General features: G+C 38.8%; 1 protein-coding gene across 1 annotated transcript in view; it reads left to right on the top strand.

Annotated features, from left to right (window-relative positions):
* Window positions 1-20,597, top strand: part of LOC135195006 (max-like protein X) — an 80,836-nt gene that overhangs the window by 55,262 nt on the left and 4,977 nt on the right. The window contains 2 exon segments of the mRNA XM_064221278.1: window positions 3,433-3,600; window positions 17,320-17,436. Of these exon segments, the coding sequence (XP_064077348.1) occupies window positions 3,433-3,600; window positions 17,320-17,436 (285 nt within the window).

Below are 20,597 nucleotides of genomic sequence, written 5' to 3' on the forward strand. Positions count from 1 at the left end.
CGTGCGATACTCTTCCGATAAATTTTTTCGTGCGATTGTCCTAATGTTTGCACCCTTTTAAATTTGCCGTTACATAAAGTTGTATATATGGAAATGTGCGCAATTTCATGTACAATACAACAAAAAACAACCCATGGTTGTAGCTTTATCAGTTTTGAAATATTTTCATATAAATAACGTAAGTGCAAAAATTTCAACTTTCGGTCAACTTTGACTCTACCGAAATTGTCGAAAAACGCAATTGTAAGCTAAAACTCTTATATTCTAGTAATATTCAATCATTACCTTCATTTGCAAACGACTTGGAAGTCTCTAGCCACAATATTTCGATTTATGGTGAATTTATGAAAAAAAAAAAATTACGTTCGCGCGGTAACTCTTCCGAAAAAATCATAATTTTTTTGTGCGATTGTTGAAATGTTTGCACCATTTAAAATTAGCTGTTACATAAAGTTTTATATATGAAAATGTGCGCAATTTCATGTAGAATACAACTAAAAAATGATTAAAGGTGTAGCTTTTCTCTTTTTTTTTTTCGAAATATTTGCATATAATCACGATAAATAGAAAAAAAACCACGTTCAGTCAAATTTGACTCTACCGAAATAGTTGAAAAACGCAATTGTAAGCTAAAACTCTTACGGCCTAGTAATATTCCGTCATTTTTCTTCATTTTGAAACAAATTTGAAGTCTCTAAAACAATATTGTGATTTATGGTGAATTTTTGAAAAATATATTTACCTTCACTCCGCGCGCGATTCGCGGGCCGCAAGTCTCGAAATACGTACATGGCATATCCTAATATTTGCTCCTTTTCATATTAGCCTTTTTATAGAGTTTCATATATCAAAGTGTGAGCGCAAATTCATAAGAATACAATAAAAAATAATTGAAGGTTGTAGCTTTTTCCATCTTCGAAATATGGCATATGAAAAAATATATATATTAAAATTTCGACATTCGGTCAAATGTAACTCGTCCGAAATGGTCGAAATCTGCAATTATAATCTAAAAACTCTTACAGTATCGTAATATTCAATCATTTGTCTAATTTTGAAACAAATTGGAAGTCTCTAGAACAATATTGTGATTTAGGGTGAATTTTTGAAAAAAATAGTTTTTTTGCGTCCGCGCGTTACGAATTCGTACATCATTTTGTGATAATAATTTTTTCCGGTGTTTGCTTTTATTGTTTTACAATGTATTATATATCAAAATGATCGCAATTTAGTGTACAATACAACGCAAATAAAAGGAACTGGGTAGTTTTCGACCGTTTTCTGCACAGCGTGATTTGAATACAATTATGTATGAATTTTTTTTTTCGCTACCATATATCGCATTATTTACATATGATAATGATATTATTTTTCATTTCTGATGGTTGCATTCTAAACTTCAGGCAATGGCAAAAAAAGGAGCCAAAAATGAACTCTTAATCTTCAAAAGTACGCGCGCTGCAATTTTTTGAAAAAATTATTTTTTCCACTTCCGCGCTCATTCCAAACCGGGCCCAGGCATACGGGAGACGTTTTGATTTTTAGGGCTCCGGCGTAAGAGGGTTAAGTAATCATGGAACCGCTGTACGTGACTTGAATGCCTGAAAACCAAAAATGTGTCTTCAACATACCTGCGATAAACAATTGGTTTTTAAACTCAAGGGGACAATCATCAAGCCATCGTTTTTCATGAAAACAAAGAAATATGGTTGGCCATTGGGCCTGATTGTCCCTTGAGTTTAAACCAATTGTTTATCACAAGTATGTTGAAGACACATTTTTGGTTTTCAGGCATTCAGGTCATACAGCGGTTCCATGATTACTTAAATAGTAAACACCCATGTATTCAGTTTACCGTGGAACATGAAGAAAATAATATTCTTAACGTTTAGATGTAAGCATTACAAAAAACTACCGCAAACAATAAGTCGCTCTTAAATTTTAGCATTTTTAGAAAGTCTACTTTTACCGTTCTTGGAATGAATTTCCAAAGTGCTACATTCTTTAACTTCAAAATAAATAACATTAAGACTTTAATAATAGAGCATATTCTCTCTGCAGCTCTTGGCAGGCATTTGACTTAGAAATAAAGTTTCTGTTAAACTATTTCAAAATTAATGGCTATCCCAATAACATAATATATAAAGAAATCAAAAAGTTCCTAAATATTTCTCTTAGTATAAATAGCAAAATAAATATACCAAGGGTTGATAAACTAACTATGTATTTTAAATTTCCATTTATAAGTGATCCTTGTTCTAAATATGTTACAAGAGAACTAAGAAATATGTTTAAGTATAGTTTTCCCCACATTAACCCCAAGTTAATATTTACCAACTACCATACTATCCAAGCGTTGTTAAACCATAAAGATAAACTACCTTCAGACCTTTTGTCTGGCATCACCTATATTTACAAGTGTGGACGCCTGTAGCACCACCTATACGTATTGGCCAGTCAAAACGGTCGGTCCGGACAAGATCTTCCGAACATTATGGCATTTCTCCTCGTACTGGTTGCTTGCTGGCCAAGCCAACCAGATCACCGATTTAGTCAGCACATAGAGGAATGTAATACAGGTAGAACATTGGAAAATTTTAGTGTGCTTGGTACTTTTAGAGAAGAGTCATTATTGAGAATCTCTGAGTCGATAGAAATATTTTTAAGGAAACCAGATCTTGACCTTGACCATTCATCTTATCCCTTGCTTTTAATATAAATCATTCAGTCATTCATTATCATTCATTTGTAGTGTAAACTTTCCATCTTTGTCTTTCCCACCATTCTGTTTTTAGTATACGGTTGTAATTTATTTTAAAGATCTTATATAATTTATTTTTTTAAGTATGCTGGTGCAATTTATTTTAAAGATTTTAACCATTATCTTATTGTTGCTACTTTTACTCAGCTTTGTTGGCCAATAATTACATAATCTTGTAACTACCATTAAAATACTGTAATGTCTCTTTTAGGCTTGAAAATGTTGTTATGAAGAAACAACGAAACGCGTCGCAATAAAAATGTTGTGTCTCTTAATCTACGCTCTTCTTTTCCTACTGAGGTTGAGATTTGAAAACTAATAGCTACGTAATTACTTGGTAAGTATATACAAAACTTTATTATATTATAAAAATGTAATTTCTGTATAGTGAAATTCCATCATATTCAAAAGTGTTATGGTTGGTGTTGTATGTATATCAGTTTAGAGATATTTTAGCCAAGTGTAATTCTTGATAAGATTTCAAATTCAGAATTATATAAGTATTGAATTAAAAGTTACTCATATTATAAAAATGCAGAATTGAAGATTGTCTTATTTATTCATCTATTCTTTTATGGGTGTAGAATAATTTCTTAATAAATTCTTTAAATGTGTGGTTAATATCCAGTATATCCAATAATTGTGCTCACAGTATTTCCTTATGCTTCCAGTTTCTAAAAAAGGAGAAGAGTAAGCAAGAGGAAGAGGTGGCTGCACTGAAAAAGGAAGTTGTTGCCTTAACTATCATGAAACTGAACTATGAACAGATTGTCAGTGCACATCAAAGTCAACCTGGCCAACACAGCAAACAAATTTCAGATGATGTCAAATTTCAAGTGGTAAGATTGAGTTTTATGAAGTCTACCTCATAAAGAATTGAAAAAAAAATTATTTGGTATTACAGTGTGTTTAGAGAAAGGAAAGTTCCAATTGTTTATGAGGTCTAGTATTGTCATTACAGATTCTCCTTTTTATTCCTATGGTCTTTTAATGAGAAAATGCAAGTAGCTACACTAAAATGGGACTTCATAAAAGATCTCTGCTAACACACTTCTGAGTTTGGGACTGTAAGTGCCAAGTGTCCAATGGGACTTTGGATTGTGGTTTTGCATTATTGCAGAACTCTCCAAGATTTGATTTAAAATATTATTTGATCTTCCTTGATGTTTCAGTTGGCAAAATGATTTATATTATTACAGGCAGTCCCTGGTTATCAGTGGGGGGGGTTTCTGTTTTCAACATCGTGATGATAACCGAAAATTGCCAATAATAAAAAATGCCAATAACAGCGCCAATTCCCAATTATCAGTGCCGATTTCAGAGATTGGCGCCGAAAATCCAGTTATTGCCGTCGCTAGACAAGCAATGTAAAACTGGATTGCTGATAACCGAGGCCACTGATAACCAGAGATGGCCTGTATTTGTCTACAACCCACCTTTCTCTTTGGAACTATGATGAAAAAGAGTTTACAGGCGGCCCTCGGTTAGTGGCAGGGGTTCCGTTCCTGGCCGCCGACGGCCACCGCACACCTTCTTTCGAAACTCTAAACCAGTCAAAGGCGCCGTAATCCCACAACGGCGCAATAAGTAAAATTATATTTATGCACTATAATACTATAGAATTTACTGTACAGTACATGTGGTTGTCTAGAGTACGTAAAGCTACAATATAGTTTATACAGTGTACAGGTAGCTGTAGTGTTCAGGTTACGATCATTAGTCGTACGATAGTCCGATTTTATGAGCGATCAAATTACAATGGCCTAACTTTATCCATCTTCTAGTTACATAAGTTCAATAACAGCAAAAGAGAATGATGAAAGTAAAGTTATGGTTTTTAAACATTATACTTGTTGCGTGAACGTGTACAGCATGAACAACCGAATGAGAAACGACTTTTTTTTTTTTTTCTAAGTACAACCGAACTGGATAACATCTGTTTGGTTTGTATTTCAATCATCGTACTACAGTACAACATTACTGTAGTTGTTATAAATAGCGTTATGTATAAAATAGAACTGAGATATCTTAATGTAATAACTATTCGCTATAGATCAGAGATACCAATATTAGATTTAAAGATATCCAATCGGGTGAAAGGAAATATACTGTTTTTAAATTTAAAAACCTTAAAGTTTATAACTGAAGAAAAAAACTGGCGAGGGAAAAACTGGTTCTAGGTGCTAATGACTATTATCGTACATCGGTAACAAGGATAAACTGCAGTAAACGTCTGCCATCAAACACAACTGTAGATGAAATTGGGATAAAATAATTTTAATCAAAACTACTGTGCTTGAAAGAACACATTTTACTGTTGGTTTCACGCCGATATAAGATAAATAACGTAAAGTTCGTATTACGATGATATAAAGGATTATTGTGAACGGAATCACGTAATTTTTTACGCAGTAAACATGCCGCCAACGTAATCTGTTAACGAAAAAAAAAAAGTAGTTCACATTCAAAATGAGACATATTCAATAAATATTTCCACCTAAAAACACGCTGTATAAGGAAAAATAACTTTGTCTCATATAAGTCAAGTATATAGATATTCGTTTATGCTAACTAGAAGCAAGAGCATTCCAAGGGTGAAACAAACCCGTATTCGTCAGCTGATTTCAAACAACGTTGGCTGCTCCGCGGAATACTGGCTTAAATTTGCCGTAGTATTTTAAAATACAATAATATGAGAATACATACAATATTCTTGGATACAGTGAAATAATGTATAACTTTTTAAAGGATTTGTGGAAAAGATGCATAATTAATAAAATAACACAATGTATTTTTCGGAACTGGCGGACAAGAATGAACATGAAAAAACAAAAATCCCCTGACAACGTGGAGCGTAGTTACAAAGGCTGCCTTAATTTGTATCTTATTTCTGTACAAAAATGAAAATACCTTTCACGTAATATATTTTCATACACATTTTAACATAAAAGCATAAAAATTTAAAAAATTGACACATCGATCGCTAAAGTTTGCACTCTTTTTAACTCAATATTTCGGAAGAGCGGCGAGACGGCGGCATACAAGAACGAACTTGAAGAAAACATCGTATAGTCGATAACTTGAAGGGCAGTTTTCAAAAGCTCCCTTTTATTATATTTCTGCACAGAAATAAAAATAACCCTATTCGTAATACATTTTCATACACATTTTAAACATAAAAGCATTAAATAAACATTTATAAAATCGACACATCGATCGCTAATTTTGCACTTTTTTTTTAAATCGATATTTTCGGAAGAGCGGCAGGCGGCGGCTGGCAAGAAAGAACATGAAAAAACATCGTATTTGATAACGTGAAGGGCAGTTTCAAAAGCTGCTTTGTATCATATTTCTGTACAGAAATAAAAATACCTTTCACGTAATACATTTTCATACACATTTTAAACAAAAGCATGAACATTTATAAATCGACACATCCATAGCTAAATTTGCACTTACGTAACTCTATATTTTGTTCATGAAACTTACCTGTCAGATTATTAATATAGCTGTATTTTCTGACGTCCGACAGAATTTCAAAACTCGCGGCACACGCAGTGGCGGCCAGGTGGTAGTACCCATTCCCGCCGCTGGGAGGCGGATATCAGGAACCATTCCCATTTTCTATTCATATTTTTTTCTGTCGCCGGTGCTGGAAACAACTGTTTGCAGTACCTCCGTCTAGGATTTTTGGATTATCTCGCTTTGTTTTTTAAATTATCTGGATTGACTTTTGGTATCGACTCTGGATTGTTGGATTGGCACGCGTAATAGTGGATTGGTTTTTGATTTTGGATTTGGCTTTTTCTGTGTACATGATGTGGGGATCAAGTACAGGGAGTTTCAGAGTGTGTGTGAGGAGTGAATGTAAGGTGAGGCTTCTTAAACCTTCAGTTGATCCTCACACAGTTTGTATGGAATGCAGGGGGCATGTTTGCTTGGTTGATGATCGGTGCAATGAATGCAGGGATTTGTCAGATGATAAATGGAAGATGTATGAGACCTATCAGCGTAAATTGGAGCGTGATAGAGTCAGGAGGTCTTCCTCCAAGAGCAGTTCTACAAAAGGTAAGGAATGTAATATTTCTCCTCCTCTAACACCGGTAGATTTTGTTCAACCTAATCCTGTGTTGTTGCCTTCGGGCCCTATTGCTGTGTCTGGAGAAGGTAATGCCCTTTCTCTGATTCTCGAGTCTATTCGCGCTCTTGAATCTAAAGTGTTGGCCTTAGAAACTGGCCCTGTGAAAGTTTGTGTTCGTGCCCCTAGTGTTGTGGAGGGGGCGTCAGATCGGCCCCATAATGCCTCTAGGCCTAGACCTCTATTGGACTCCCAGGACTCAGAGAGTGGGTATGTCGAAAGCCGCAAGAGGTTACGGGGGCTCCCCACCGATCTAGCGTCCCTTCGGCAGGCCTTGTTGCTAAGTCCCAGGCTGCCAAGGAGCGTGCACGGGCGCGCGTCCTAAAGGGATTGCTTTTTTCGTCCTCCGAAGCGTCCTCCCCGCGCAAGGGGTGGAGCGCTCGGAGAGACTCTCGTCCGCTGAAAAGGACTTTTCGTTTTGAGGACGCTTCACGTCCTATATCACCGCTTTCTTCAGAGGACGCGTATGACGCTTTTCCTCCTCAGAAGAGAGGTAGAGTCTCAACCGACGAGGACGCTGGGTTGCTCGCACAGGCGTGTTCCCCTGAGATGCAGGTAGCTGTACCTGTGAGAAGGAAGGAGGGCGTCCCCTCGCCCCTCGCCTTCTCGCAGGGTCAGTCCTGCCTTCTTCTTCGTCTACCTACGAAGAAAATCCTTTTGTCCCTTCAGGACCAGATTTCGTCTCTCATGGCTCAAAGGGCTCGCCCAGCAGCAGTCGAGCCTAAGCGGAGAAAGGACGTCAGGCTGCCCGTCAAGAGGACGAAGCAGTCTCCTTCTCTCTCGTCTCGTTCGTCTCTCTCTCTTCCTCCAGATCGTCACCGTTCTCATTCTCCGAGTAGTTCTTACGCTCAGCAGGACGCTTTGCGCTTTCGACAGGACGCTTTTGAGGACGCTCGGCAGGACGCTCTCCGTTCGAAGCAGGACGCTTTTCAGACGAGGCAGGACGCTTTTGAAAAGCAGGACGCTTTTGAGGACGCTCAGCAGGACGCTTTTGGCGCCTCTCGTCAGGAAGCTCGTGCTTCCTCTCGTAGGGACGTGTCTAATAGTAAGACAGTTCCCGTTGTTTCAAAGGACGCTCTACGTTCACAAGATGTCCGTCCTTCAAAGGATCGTCGTAACAAGGGCGAGTCCGTGCCTGAAGCGGTAACTTCCAATCAGCGGAAGTCTTTGTTTAGACCTAAGCCTGCTGGACGTACGCCCTCTCCGGATGGACGTTCTCCAGTTCCTCTTAGAGAAGAAGGGGAACATAGTAGTCCAGCGAGTTCAGTCGAAGAGGAACCTCCTGTAGCTTCGGCTGTCTCAGACTATAAGGTTCTTGTGCGGCTGTTACGTTCGTCCTTCGGGGATAAGTTTCAGCCGGCAGCCCCTAGGTCTCCTCCCTCTCAACTTTCGTCTTCTAAGTCAGTCAAGACTCCTGAGTTTGTCGAGATGAAGACGTCGCTTTCAACCAAGAGGGCTTTCAAGAAGCTCCAAGATTTTATGTCTCGAAGGAAGGACGCAGGGCAAGACCACTTTTGCCCTTCCTCCCTCTAGACTCTCCGGGAAAGGAGGCATTTGGTATGAAACCAAGGAGGACGTGGGGGTGAAGGTTCCTTCGTCCGCTCTTGGGGACTTCTCCAGTTTAGTAGACGCTCAGAGGAGGTCCCTCTTATCATCTGCAAAGGTGTCCTGGACTCCTGTGGAGACGGACCACCACTTGAAAGGACTGCTGCGCACGTTGGGTGTCTTCAATTTCTTAGACTGGTGCTTGGGAGTTTTGGACCTTCAGTCTAGAAGCCCTGATTCTCTCAGTCTGGGGGAGCTGTCCAGCTGTTGTCGTTTATGGACAAGGCCGTCAGGGATGGTTCGGAAGAGCTGGTTTCTCATTTTGGAACAGCTTTCCTGAAGAAAAGAGCTCTTCTATGTAATTTTACCGCTAAGTCGGTTTCTCCCGCTCAGAAAGCGGAATTGCTCTTTTCGCCTCTTTCGGACCATCTCTTCCCCCAGGCTATGGTGAAAGATCTTGCGACTAGTTTGCAGGAGAAGGCGACCCAGGACCTCTTGGCACAGTCTTCAAGGCGCCCAGCAGTTCCTTCTACATCTTCGTTCGTGAGACCCCCGAAGAAAGTCAAACCCTTTCGCGGGGCACCCCCCTCGAGAGCAGCTCCTCGAGGGAGAGGTTTTTCGAGAGGAAGAGCTTCATTTAAGCCAAAATCTACCAAATGAAGATCTTGTCCTTCAGACGCCAGTCGGGGCCAGGCTGAAGTTCTTTGCGGAGGCATGGAGGCAGAGAGGGGCGGACCCTTGGACTCTCAAGATCGTAGAGCAAGGGTACAAGATCCCCTTTTTACATCCTCCTCCTTTAACATCAACTCCCAGAGACCTCTCTCCGACTTATCAGGGAGAGAAGAAAAGTATCCTTTTCGATCTTTTAGACCAGATGGTCGAAAAAAGAGCGGTGGAGCAAGTCGTGGACCTGGGGTCACCGGGCTTCTACAACAGGATTTTCCTGGTGCCGAAGCAGTCGTCGGGTTGGCGCCCAGTCCTGGATGTGAGCAGGCTCAATCTTTTTGTGGAGAAAAACAAGTTCAAATGGAGACGCCTCAGTCAGTGCCAGGAGCCTTGAGACCTGGCGACTGGATGGTGTCTCTGGACCTGCAGGACGCGTACTTTCACGTCCCCGTCCACCCTCTTTCAAGGAAGTACCTGAGATTCGTCTTAGGCAACAGGGTTTGGCAATTCAGAGCCCTTTGTTTCGGTCTCAGCTCGGCCCCGATGGTTTTTACAGTTATAATGAGGAATGTAGCGAGGTGGCTCCATTCTTCAGGGATCAGGATATCCCTCTACCTCGACGATTGGCTGATCAGAGCGTCGTCGAGAAGAAAATGTCTGGAGGACCTTCAATCAACGTTAGCCCTTAGCAAAAGTCCCTGGGCCTTTTAGTCAACTCCGAAAAGTCACTCTGACCCCGACACAGTCCATCGTGTATCTGGGGATTCAGATGGATTCAGTGGCTTTTCGGGCGTTTCCATCCCAGGAACGTCAGCAGCTAAGCTTATAGAAAGTCTCAGCCTTCCTAGGGAGAGAAGCTTGCTCGGCGAGGGAATGGATGAGTCTGCTGGGCACCATTTCCTCGCTGGAAAAGTTTGTCTCTTTGGGAAGACTGCACCTCAGGCCTCTTCAATTTTTCCTTGCGGAAGAATGGAAAGCCAAGGAGGACCTGAATGCGATCCTAAGGATCTCAAACACAGTGAAAGACCACTTAAGATGGTGGCTCGACCCTCAGAAGTTGTGAGCGGGTTATCCCTAAATCTTCTGAGCCCCGACCTAGTGTTGTTCTCAGACGCTTCCATTTTCCGGTTGGGGAGCAACACTAGTAGGGGAGGAAGTGTCAGGCTCCTGGAGAGGGGAACAGGTAGCCTGGCACATCACTGTAAAGGAACTGGCAGCGATCTTCCTGTCGCTGCAGTTCTTCGAAGGCAAAGTGTCAGGCAAGGTCATTCAAGTCAACTCGGACAGTACCACAGCCCTTGCATATCTGAAGAATCAGGGAGGAACTCACTCCCGATCCCTTTTTCTCCTTGCAAGGGAAGTTCTGCTATGGGCAGACGTAAGGCAGATCAAGATCCTGACGAGATTCGTGGCAGGGGTACAGAATATCAGGGCGGACCTTCTCAGTCGTCGAAATCAAATTCTGCCAAACAGATGGGACTTGCACCAGGCCAAGAAGTCTGTTCAGCAAATTATGGAGACTGTGGGGACGTCCTCTAGTCGACCTGTTCGCTATGTCGAGGACGAAGAGGCTTCCTCTGTATTGCTCCCTTTACCCCGGTCCTGGATCCAGGAGCAATTGCGGTGGATGCGTTGCTCTGGAGCTGGACAGACCTAGATCTTTACGCCTTTCCCCCATTCAAGATCATGGGGGAAGTCATGAGGAAGTTCGCAGCTTCAGAAGGGACAAGGTTGACTCTGATTGCCCCGATGTGGCCAGCAAGAGGGTGGTTCACAGAGGTCATGACTTTCCTTGTGGACTTCCCAAGAACGTTGCCCTGGAGGAGAGATCTACTCAAACAGCCTCACTTCAAAAGGTATCACCAAAACCTCTCCGCTCTGGCTCTGACTGCGTTCAGACTATCGAAAAGTTGGCCAGAGCAAGAGGCTTTTCAAAGCAGCTGCGAGAGCAATCGCTAATGCTAGAAGAGCCTCTTCAAGAGCTGTCTACCAATCTAAGTGGGCCTCCTTCAGGGCATGGTGCAAAAAGGAAGGAATTTCCTCTTCCACGACCTCTGTGAACCAGATAGCAGATTTCTTGCTCTATTCAAGAAATGTGCAGAAATTGGCAGTCCCTACAATTAAGGGTTATAGGAGTATGTTGTCGGCTGTTTTTCGACACAGAGGACTGGACCTCTCCGACAACAAGGATCTACACGATCTCTTAAAGTCGTTCGAAACCTCCAAGATTCCACAGGCAAGACCACCCTCATGGAATCTCGATGTGGTTCTGAAACATCTAATGTTAAGTTCCTTTGAGCCTCTCCACGAAGCTTCTCTACGGGACTTGACGAAAAAAGCGCTTTTCCTAACTTCTCTGGCGACGGCGAAGAGAGTTAGTGAAATCCAAGCGTTCAGTAGCCTAGTCGGCTTCAAGGGGGACAACGCTGTCTGCTCTTTGAGCCCGACTTTCTTGGCTAAAAATGAGAACCCGTCTAATCCTTGGCCCAAGAGCTTTGAGATCAAAGGTATGTCAGGTCTCATGGGTCAAGAACCAGAGAGAGCCCTGTGCCCTGTCAGGGCTCTCAAGTTCTATGTTCATAGGTAATCTCTGGTGCTCGGTGAAAAGACCAGATTTGCCGTTGTCAAAGAATGCTGTGGCTTTCTTTTTGAGGGACGTCATTAAAGAGGCTCATTCATCTTGCCAGAAGACTGATTTGAGCCTCTTACAAGTGAAAGCTCACGAAGTTAGAGCCGTAGCTACTTCTCTTGCCTTCCAAAGGAATATGTCTATCAAAGATATCCTTGATAGCACCTTTTGGAGGAGCAATTCCGTATTCGCCTCACATTACCTCCGGGATGTGAGAACAATTTACGAGAACTGTAGTTCTTTGGGGCCATACATTTCGGCAGACAGTTTTGGGGGCTGAAGGTAGCTCTCTTCCTATCCCTTAGCTTAGTTTAGGTTAGTTTTATTGTTGTGTTTTTGGTTGATGGTGAGATCTTCTGTGGAAATCTCCCATTCTTTAGTTTAACTGTCAGGGGTCTTTTGGTTAGTTGGTCAGGTGGTGGTCGGTTGCTGTGTCACTCCTATATGTTTGGCTCGATGGTCTTGTCACGTTGAGGTCATGTCCCCGTTGACAGAGCATCCAGAGTGCACCAGCTCTACAGGTCTACACCTGGCTGGCAACTCTGATAAAAGCAGAAGCAGGCTTAAGTGACAGTAATCACAGAGTCTACTTTGCTAACAGGTAAGGAACCAAGAAGTGCATCATTTACTAATTTAAGTTTCCTAAAAAATCCTATTCTGTCTCTTCCCACCATCCGAAGGTATGATTCAGCTATATATATATCTGACAGGTAAGTTTCATGAACAAAATGTTATTGTTATAATACAATTAAGTTTGTTCATACTTACCTGGAGATATATATAATTAGAGTGCCCACCCTCCTCCCCTGCAGGAGACAAGGGTCATAATAAAATGGAATAGAATAGAAATGGGAATGGTTCCTGATATCCGCCTCCCAGCGGCGGGAATGGGTACTACCACCTGGCCGCCCACTGCGTGTGCCGCGAGTTTTGAAATTCTGTCGGACGTCAGAAAATACAGCTATATATATATCTGCCAGGTAAGTATGAACAAACTTAATTGTATTATAACAATAACATTTTCGGCATAGAACACCATCAGAGGCATATATTTTACCCTAATACCTACATAATAACTCTCCATATAATTTGTTAATATAATTTGCATAACCTTTATGGTCTGAACGGCATTTCTACAAATGTATGAACTCGTTAGACAACGGCGCTAGCGGCGCTGTTAACTGAAAATTGCGCCATAAAGATACCTTTAAAATGCCTTATTTTTTTAATGAATATTTTTGACGACCGCCGTAAAACCGATTCGCCGTTGAGTGATTGCGCCGTTGACCGTGGGCCGCCTGTACTAGGTCTATTATAGTAACACCCCAACTTCTAGACCTCAACTTGCCAGATTTCTGTACATCCTATATATCAGATATGCCCAATTCTAGCCAAAATGAAAGAAAATCAAACTTGTGTTTCTGCTTTTTGCAAGTAAAGTATGTTCAGTTATTTTGTTTTTGTGTTAAAAGTTTTAAGTGTAGTACACAGTTATAGAGGTACTGTAGTATACAGTTACATATGTAATGTAATTGTCAAGTTGTTCCTACATGGGTCAAACCTGGGTCTCAACATTAGGCGTAAATCTATAGGTTCAGAGGCTTAGGTCTTCTTCCTTATAATTCTGTTGTCCAGGAAGATTGACCAGGTGTGTCAAACCACCAGTCGGTTCAGGTTTACTTACACCTCCCACCAAGAATGACTCTATCCTAATGTTAAGACCAAAGCTTGTTCTGTGTATGAACAAATTACAAATTTTTAATTAATTTCTATTGTTCATAACTAGCAAACCTGCAACCTTAACATTAATGCCCACTTCTGGCCACCCTTCCGTCAGTTTACCCTGGTTTGGAAGAATAACTAAGCCATCATGAGATCAAGTTTGGGTTGTGGGAGTCACCCACCTCGTTCATGACAGATGCCAGAAGCCACAAATTCCTTGCATACATATACAGATATATATTGTTTTTTACTGGCTTCTAGCTGGCACCAGAAGATTATTCTAATGTTCTGACCGCAAGTTTGTCAGTTATGAAAAATACAAATTAATAAAAATGTGTTATTTTTAGAAGTGATTCTGTCCCTTTTTGTGTATCTAGTGGTCACATTTTAGTGGCTTTTTCGTTGATACAAGTAGTGCAGGATGCAGGCAGTCACTGGTTATCGGTGACCTCGGTTATTAGCGATCTGGTTTTACGTTTGTTTTTAAATATTGTGACGAAGTGCCAAGTATCTGGTTACTACACTTACCTCACAACAGCCAGACACCTGAACCCTCATCACAGGTACTAAACGACTGAATACTCTAAAGGCAACAGTGATCCCTTAACAACTTACCAGTATTGCAGAAAATCAGACTAAGTTCATCAAAACAATTGTGAGGTAATCTTGTAAGTAATTAAATTAATCAAAGGGCATCACTCCATCAACAACTTTAAAAAGTCTAAGTATTTCCCTGATTTCAGAAGTCAAAGTACTTCCCTGGTTCTAAGTCACTTCAAGTAAATTGAAGGAAAACAGATCAATTACCACTATGTTTCTACCTAAACTAATTAAATACTGGTGTAAAATAAAGAAAACACTTATAAAAATTTTAAATACAAAAATTTATTATTAAACTCAAAATTTATAAGTGAAATTCTCAATATCAGGGAAAATTACTGTTACTTGAAAACAAAGCAAAGTTTAATTAATTCTTGAATCAATTAAGTAAAATTAAATCAAAATTAATTTATCACAAAATTCAAGAAAATTAATTCAATCAAAATTCAAAAGCGTTAGGCAATAATTGAAATTTGGAAATTAAGTCTCAAGTGCTAAACAATAAGAAAACTTGAAAAGAATTCTAAGTAAATGCAAATTAATTCACAAGTGTTAAATTTAATAAAATGTGCAATGATTAAGAAATGAAAATAACTAGGCAATTAAATTGTGAATGCAAATGAAAACAGAAAAATTTGGAAAATGCCAAAATTGCCAAAAGTTAATAGTCACACAGAATATAAAATAAAAACGCACACTTCAATAAGAAAATGGATAAATGCATCAAAAATAAACACTTCAATAAGAAAATAGATAAATACACTTCAAATGAAACAAACACAAAACACAAAAATTTGCAATGCGTAAAAATGTAAATCTTTTCACTCAAACCATTGTAACTATTAGTTGTTAGTTCTCTAAACCATCGTAACCAATAGTTATTAGTTTTTACCAAACTATCATAACCATTAGATATTAGTTATTAGTTTTTACCAAACCTACGTAACCATCAGTTATTAGTTGCAACTAATAAAAATATAACATACTTTACCTTCTTGGTATACCAATTTTCTTTCTTTGCTACAGCTTGTTTCACACTTTCACAAAACCAGGCGCCGTTACACACACAGTGTTTGTTCAGATTCCACAAAAACACTAAATAATACTAAATAAACTCTAAGAAATATCAAATCTGAAATCTACAAGTTACGAGTGACCATTTTACGTTACGTTAATATCAATTATGGAGAGAGAGAGAGAGAGAGAGAGAGAGAGAGAGAGAGAGGAGAGAGAGAGAGAGAGAGAGATGTGAACATTTTGAGGTATTAAGCCCGAATGAATCTTTCATTTCGCACAAGAGCTGGGCAGTGGATCTGGCACAAAACGTTTTGGGACACAATTCTTCCAGAAGCTTCGAAAAGTGACGCAACTTTACAAAGAAACTGTGAAATCTGCAGGTGGCATTCGGCAACGAAATACACGTACAAAACAAGTATACATTCATGTACGTACCAGCTCAGCAAAGACACGTACCCGATCAAGACAGAAATTGAGCAAAAGTCCCTATCATACGTGATGACAGAATTTCCAAAACACAGCGAAGACCTCGAGGTCTCTAATCAAACATGTTGACAGATTAGGAAAGCAAAGCAGAAACTTCGGGGTCTCTTATCGCAAGGCGTTGACATAATATGGAAACAACTCTAGCTTCGAACAGACAAAGAAAATCTCTCTCTCTTTTCATACTACGTTATATATTCTTTTACATTATGTTATGCGAAATCTGAACACACATTTAAAGACATCCTATCTCTAAGCTAGCTAGGAATCTGAATAAATGTTGCCAAAATCTTCTACATAATATTTTATACAGTCAAAGAGGGGATATATGCGTTTTGAAAGTAGCATTATATAATAATATATTCATAATTTTTTTTTTTTTTTTTTTTTTTTTACAGCACGATGTCCATTATCGCGGAATATTCCATACTAGGGCTTACGTATGGCACTATGTTCCTGATATCATTACTTGTATTCTGCCTTTTTTTTGAGATAGGGTGACTTGCTGCTAGTATATGAATTTCCAGAACAAAAATAAAAAGTTGAAAATTTTTTTGCATATGGCTGCTTCTGTGTGATGTCACATTGTTTTGGGAAGACCCAGTAGAAGTAAATGTTTTATGACAAACTCGATAATAAGGGTACCAAGTGAGCTTTTCTAAAAGGCTCTAAATGTTAAGTGTATGTGGTACAGACAAAATTGACAAATGGCCAAAATCTAAATGGGTTAAGTATTTTAACTTGGTATTTTAACTGAGCTGTCTGATAATGAGGAGGAGACAGGTGATAGTGGCTGCAGCAGACAATCAGTGAAGTTATGCTACATTGGATGGGGTCAACCTTGGATGGGTGATTATTGGGAATGACAATGAAACTAGAGGCTGCTAAGGGTGGTGATATGACTATTGAGTAGTGTTTCACAATTGTCTATCAAACGTAAACAATATCAATAGATCTAGAAATAGGAGGGCTAGATCTGGTAGTCAAACCAACCAAATGTATGGAAGGCAGGTGTCTGATGGGAGTGATGAATAGGTTCAACCAGAAAATGTTACCGTCCATCTAGCTGGTCCACTGGTATGATTGCTAGTGTTGCAGCATGCCGTTCAGATGGCGCAAGTTTGTGCCTCCCCCGGGGCGATGAAAAGTCATTGGCTCTATCATGATCAGTTACTGCTGTAGTGTGGGCCTGCAGTTGGAAGCTGAAACCAACATTCTTTGGAAGCTTGAATTTCAAGTCATTGGCCCTGTGGACTTGTTCCATCTGAATAGGTTTCATCTAATGAAATAGTATTAGTGATCTAAGTATACTGTAGAAGATATCTCAAGTAAAATATGAGTTGAGCATATTCTACAAATGCATACAAGATTTAAGGTATTTTTAGTAAATTCAGCTTTCATATTTAACTATGGTGCCTTCCTCCCAGTTTCTCCAGTTGGTTACAGCTGCTTCAGCTTACCAAGATAGCTCCATTGGTTATGGCACAGCAATTTGCACAATTTAATGAGGTATACTCCCCTGTATATAAGACTTGACTAGTACGCTTCGATAAAAAAAGGGGTTTGAATTTTTGTAACAGCTATATTTGGATATACTCATGCTTAAATTGCTTTAGGGGCTCTAAATGAAAAAGTTGCTTGAAGTACTTTTTAGATATTTAATACCCTTTGGAAACAGCTTGTTTTGTACCTTCAGTGGAAATGTATTAAGTCTTACTTAGTGTATCTTAGGTTACTATATAATTTTTCTAATTTCAGTTCAGAGCTGTTATGGACAGCCTTCATCAGTCATTTGATCAGTGTGTTTCTACGAAGAACTTTGCTGAAATTTCTGGATCGGTGATATCATGGGTTGAAGAGCATTGCAAGCCACAGGTATGATAAAACGTGTTTAAAATATATCGTCTTCACTTTGAGGTGTAGATGTGGAATGAAGTAGGTTAACTGTGATACAGTGGTCTCCCCATATTTGTGGGGGATGGGTACCAGACCACACCCCCCCCCCCAAATAGCTAGAACCTGTGAATATTTGGAACCCCTATAAAAATGCTTAAAACGGCCTGTTTTGTTAGTTAAAACTCAAGAAAAACCAACTAAATATTTTCATACCTGGTTTTTTTAATATTTTTATCATAAAAAGTGCATTTTATGATGAAATTGATAAAAAAACCAGGAATTTGTAGATATTTCTCAAAGAAAAATACCATGAAAAGGCAAATTTCCCATGAATAATGGATAGATATGGTCCAGAGAGAAGTCTGCGAATGCGTGAGTCCGTGAATCTGGAGAACGCAAATACGGGGGACCTACTGTATACCCAAAGTGTTTACTCTTGTTAATGCTCCTGATTACGCCTTTTTTTAATGCTCCAGTCTTTCCATCTTTTGCTTTAGTTAAGCTTTTGTTTTAGAGATCAAATAAGTGTGGATTTCATATTCCATTCCAAGTATATTCAGAGGACAGTGGGTCTGTGTAGTGGCCCACAGGCTTCCTAGACCTTGCCACAGATAAATTTAATTCATAGAATACTTTCAAGTAATGAAGCTGATTTTCTTGGCAGAGTTGTATTAGGCTTGAAAATATTTTTATGTAAGTAACTTCCAAGTTATTATATAGCTATTGATTCCTAACCTATGGCAGTTTAAAAATTCAAAATTCACATGGTGGCGCTTCTATCGTTGGTGTGTAGATGACAAGGTCCTGCCTTTGAATTTTAGCCTAGCCTAACTTTCTTTACACAAATGTATAATCTACCCACCTGTACGTGTTCTCCAATACCAGTATACTCCAGAAATCACCTTAGATCAACAGCACAACAAGACTTACGACCCAAAAACTCCTACCCGACAGAGAGCTCTCTCTCCTACCAACCAAACAGCACACACACTTGTCTCCTTCTACCCCCTGTTATTGTTTACATCCAACAGAAGCCGCCACCATCTTGTCTTCTATGATGTCACAACCTATGACATCACAACACAACTTAACCCTCTTACGCTGAAGGGGTATAATAAAAATCGTCTCCCGTATGCCGAGGGGGTCTCGGAGTGAGCGCCGAAGCGGAAAAAATATATTTTTTTTAAATTCACAGCGCGCTTAGTTTTCAAGATTAAGAGTTCATTTTTGGCTCCTTTTTTTGTCATTGCCTGAAAATTAGTATGCAACCATTAGAAATGAAAAAAAAATCATTATCATATATAAATAATGCGATATATGATAGCGCGAAAACAAAATTTCATATATAATTGTATACAAATCGTGCTGGGAGCAAAATGGTTAAAGCTAACGAGTTAATTTTTTTTATTGTATTGTACACTAAATTGCAATCATTTTGGTTTACACATTGTAAAACGATCAAAGCAACACAGAGAAAATATTATCACAAAATGATACATGAATTCGTAACGCGCGGACGTAAAAAAATGTTTTTTTCAAAAATTCACCATAAATCTAAATATTGTTCTAGAGACTTCCAATTGCAGTTTTCGACCATTTCGGATGAGTTAAAGTTGACCGAATGTCGAATTTTTTATATATATATTTTTTTACATGCAAATATTTCAAAAATGAGAAAAGCTACAATTTTCAATTATTTTTTGTTGTATTCTACATGAAATTGCGCACATTTTCATGTATAAAACTCTATGAAACAGAGCAAATATAACAGGAATGCGACATACGCATTTCGGAGATGTGCGGCGGAGAATCCGCGCTCGGAGGGAAGGAAAGTTTTTTTTTTAAATTCACCATAAATCTAGATATTGTGCTAGAGACTTCAAATTTGTTTCAAAATGAAGATAAATGACTGAATATTACTAGACTGTAAGAGTTTTTAGCTTACAATTGCATTTTTCGACTATTTCAGGAGAGTCAAAATTGACCTAACGTGGTTTTTTTTTCATTTATCGTGATTTACATGCAAATATTTCAAAAATGATGAAAGCTACAACCTTCAATCATTTTTTGTTGTATTCTACATGAAATTGCACACATTTTCATATATAAAACTTTATGTAACGGCTAATTTAAAATGGTGCAAACATTACGACAATCGCACAAAAAAATTTCTGATTTTTTTTTGGGAAGAGTTACTGCGCGGACATAAGGAAAATTTTTTTTTTTCATAAATTCACCATAAATTGAAATATTGTGCTAGAGACTTCCAATTTGTTACAAAATGAAGGTATATGATTGAATATTACTAGAATATAAGAGTTTTAGCTTACAATTGCGTTTTTCGACCATTTCGGTAGAGTCAAAGTTGACCGAAGGTTGAAATTTTGGCACTTCCCGTTATTTATATGAAAATACTTCAAAACTGATAAAAGCTACAACCATGGGTTGTATTTAGTTTTATTGTGCATGAAATTGCGCACATTTCCATATATAAAACTTTATGTAACGGCAAATTTAAAATGATGCAAACATTACGACAATCGCATGAAAAAATTTATCGGAAGAGTTACTGCGCGGACATAAGGAAAAAGTTTTTTTCATAAATTCACCTTAAATTGAAATATTGTGCTAGAGGCGTCCAATTTGTTGCAAAATGAAGGTAAATAATTGAATATTACTAGAATATAAGAGTTTTAGCTTACAATTGCGTTTTTCGACCATTTCGGTAGAGTCAAAGTTGACCGAAGGTTGAAATTTTGGCACTTATCGTTATTCATATAAAAATATTTCAAAACTGATAAAAGCTACAATCCTGAGTATTGTATTGTTGTATTCTACATGAAATTGCGCACATTTTTCACATATAATACTCCATGTAACGGCTAATTTAAAATGGTGCAAAAATTATGTCAAAGTGACAAAATAATTTCTGAGATGTGTCACTGATACTTTTAGTGCGATAAGAAAGAAATTCGCGCTTGCATGCCTGTGTAACGATTGTAAACAAAACAAAGCCTTGATCCGTGAGCTCCCAGCATCCCCCAAGGTGTGTGATTCAAAATTTTTCGGCTGGTAGGCCTATAAGTATTTTTCCACAAATTTTTAAAAAAACTTTTTTATGTCAATGTTTAATACGTCCA

This window comes from Macrobrachium nipponense, chromosome 15, assembly GCF_015104395.2.
Source record: "Macrobrachium nipponense isolate FS-2020 chromosome 15, ASM1510439v2, whole genome shotgun sequence".
In the NCBI taxonomy this organism is placed as follows: Eukaryota; Metazoa; Arthropoda; class Malacostraca; order Decapoda; family Palaemonidae; genus Macrobrachium; species Macrobrachium nipponense.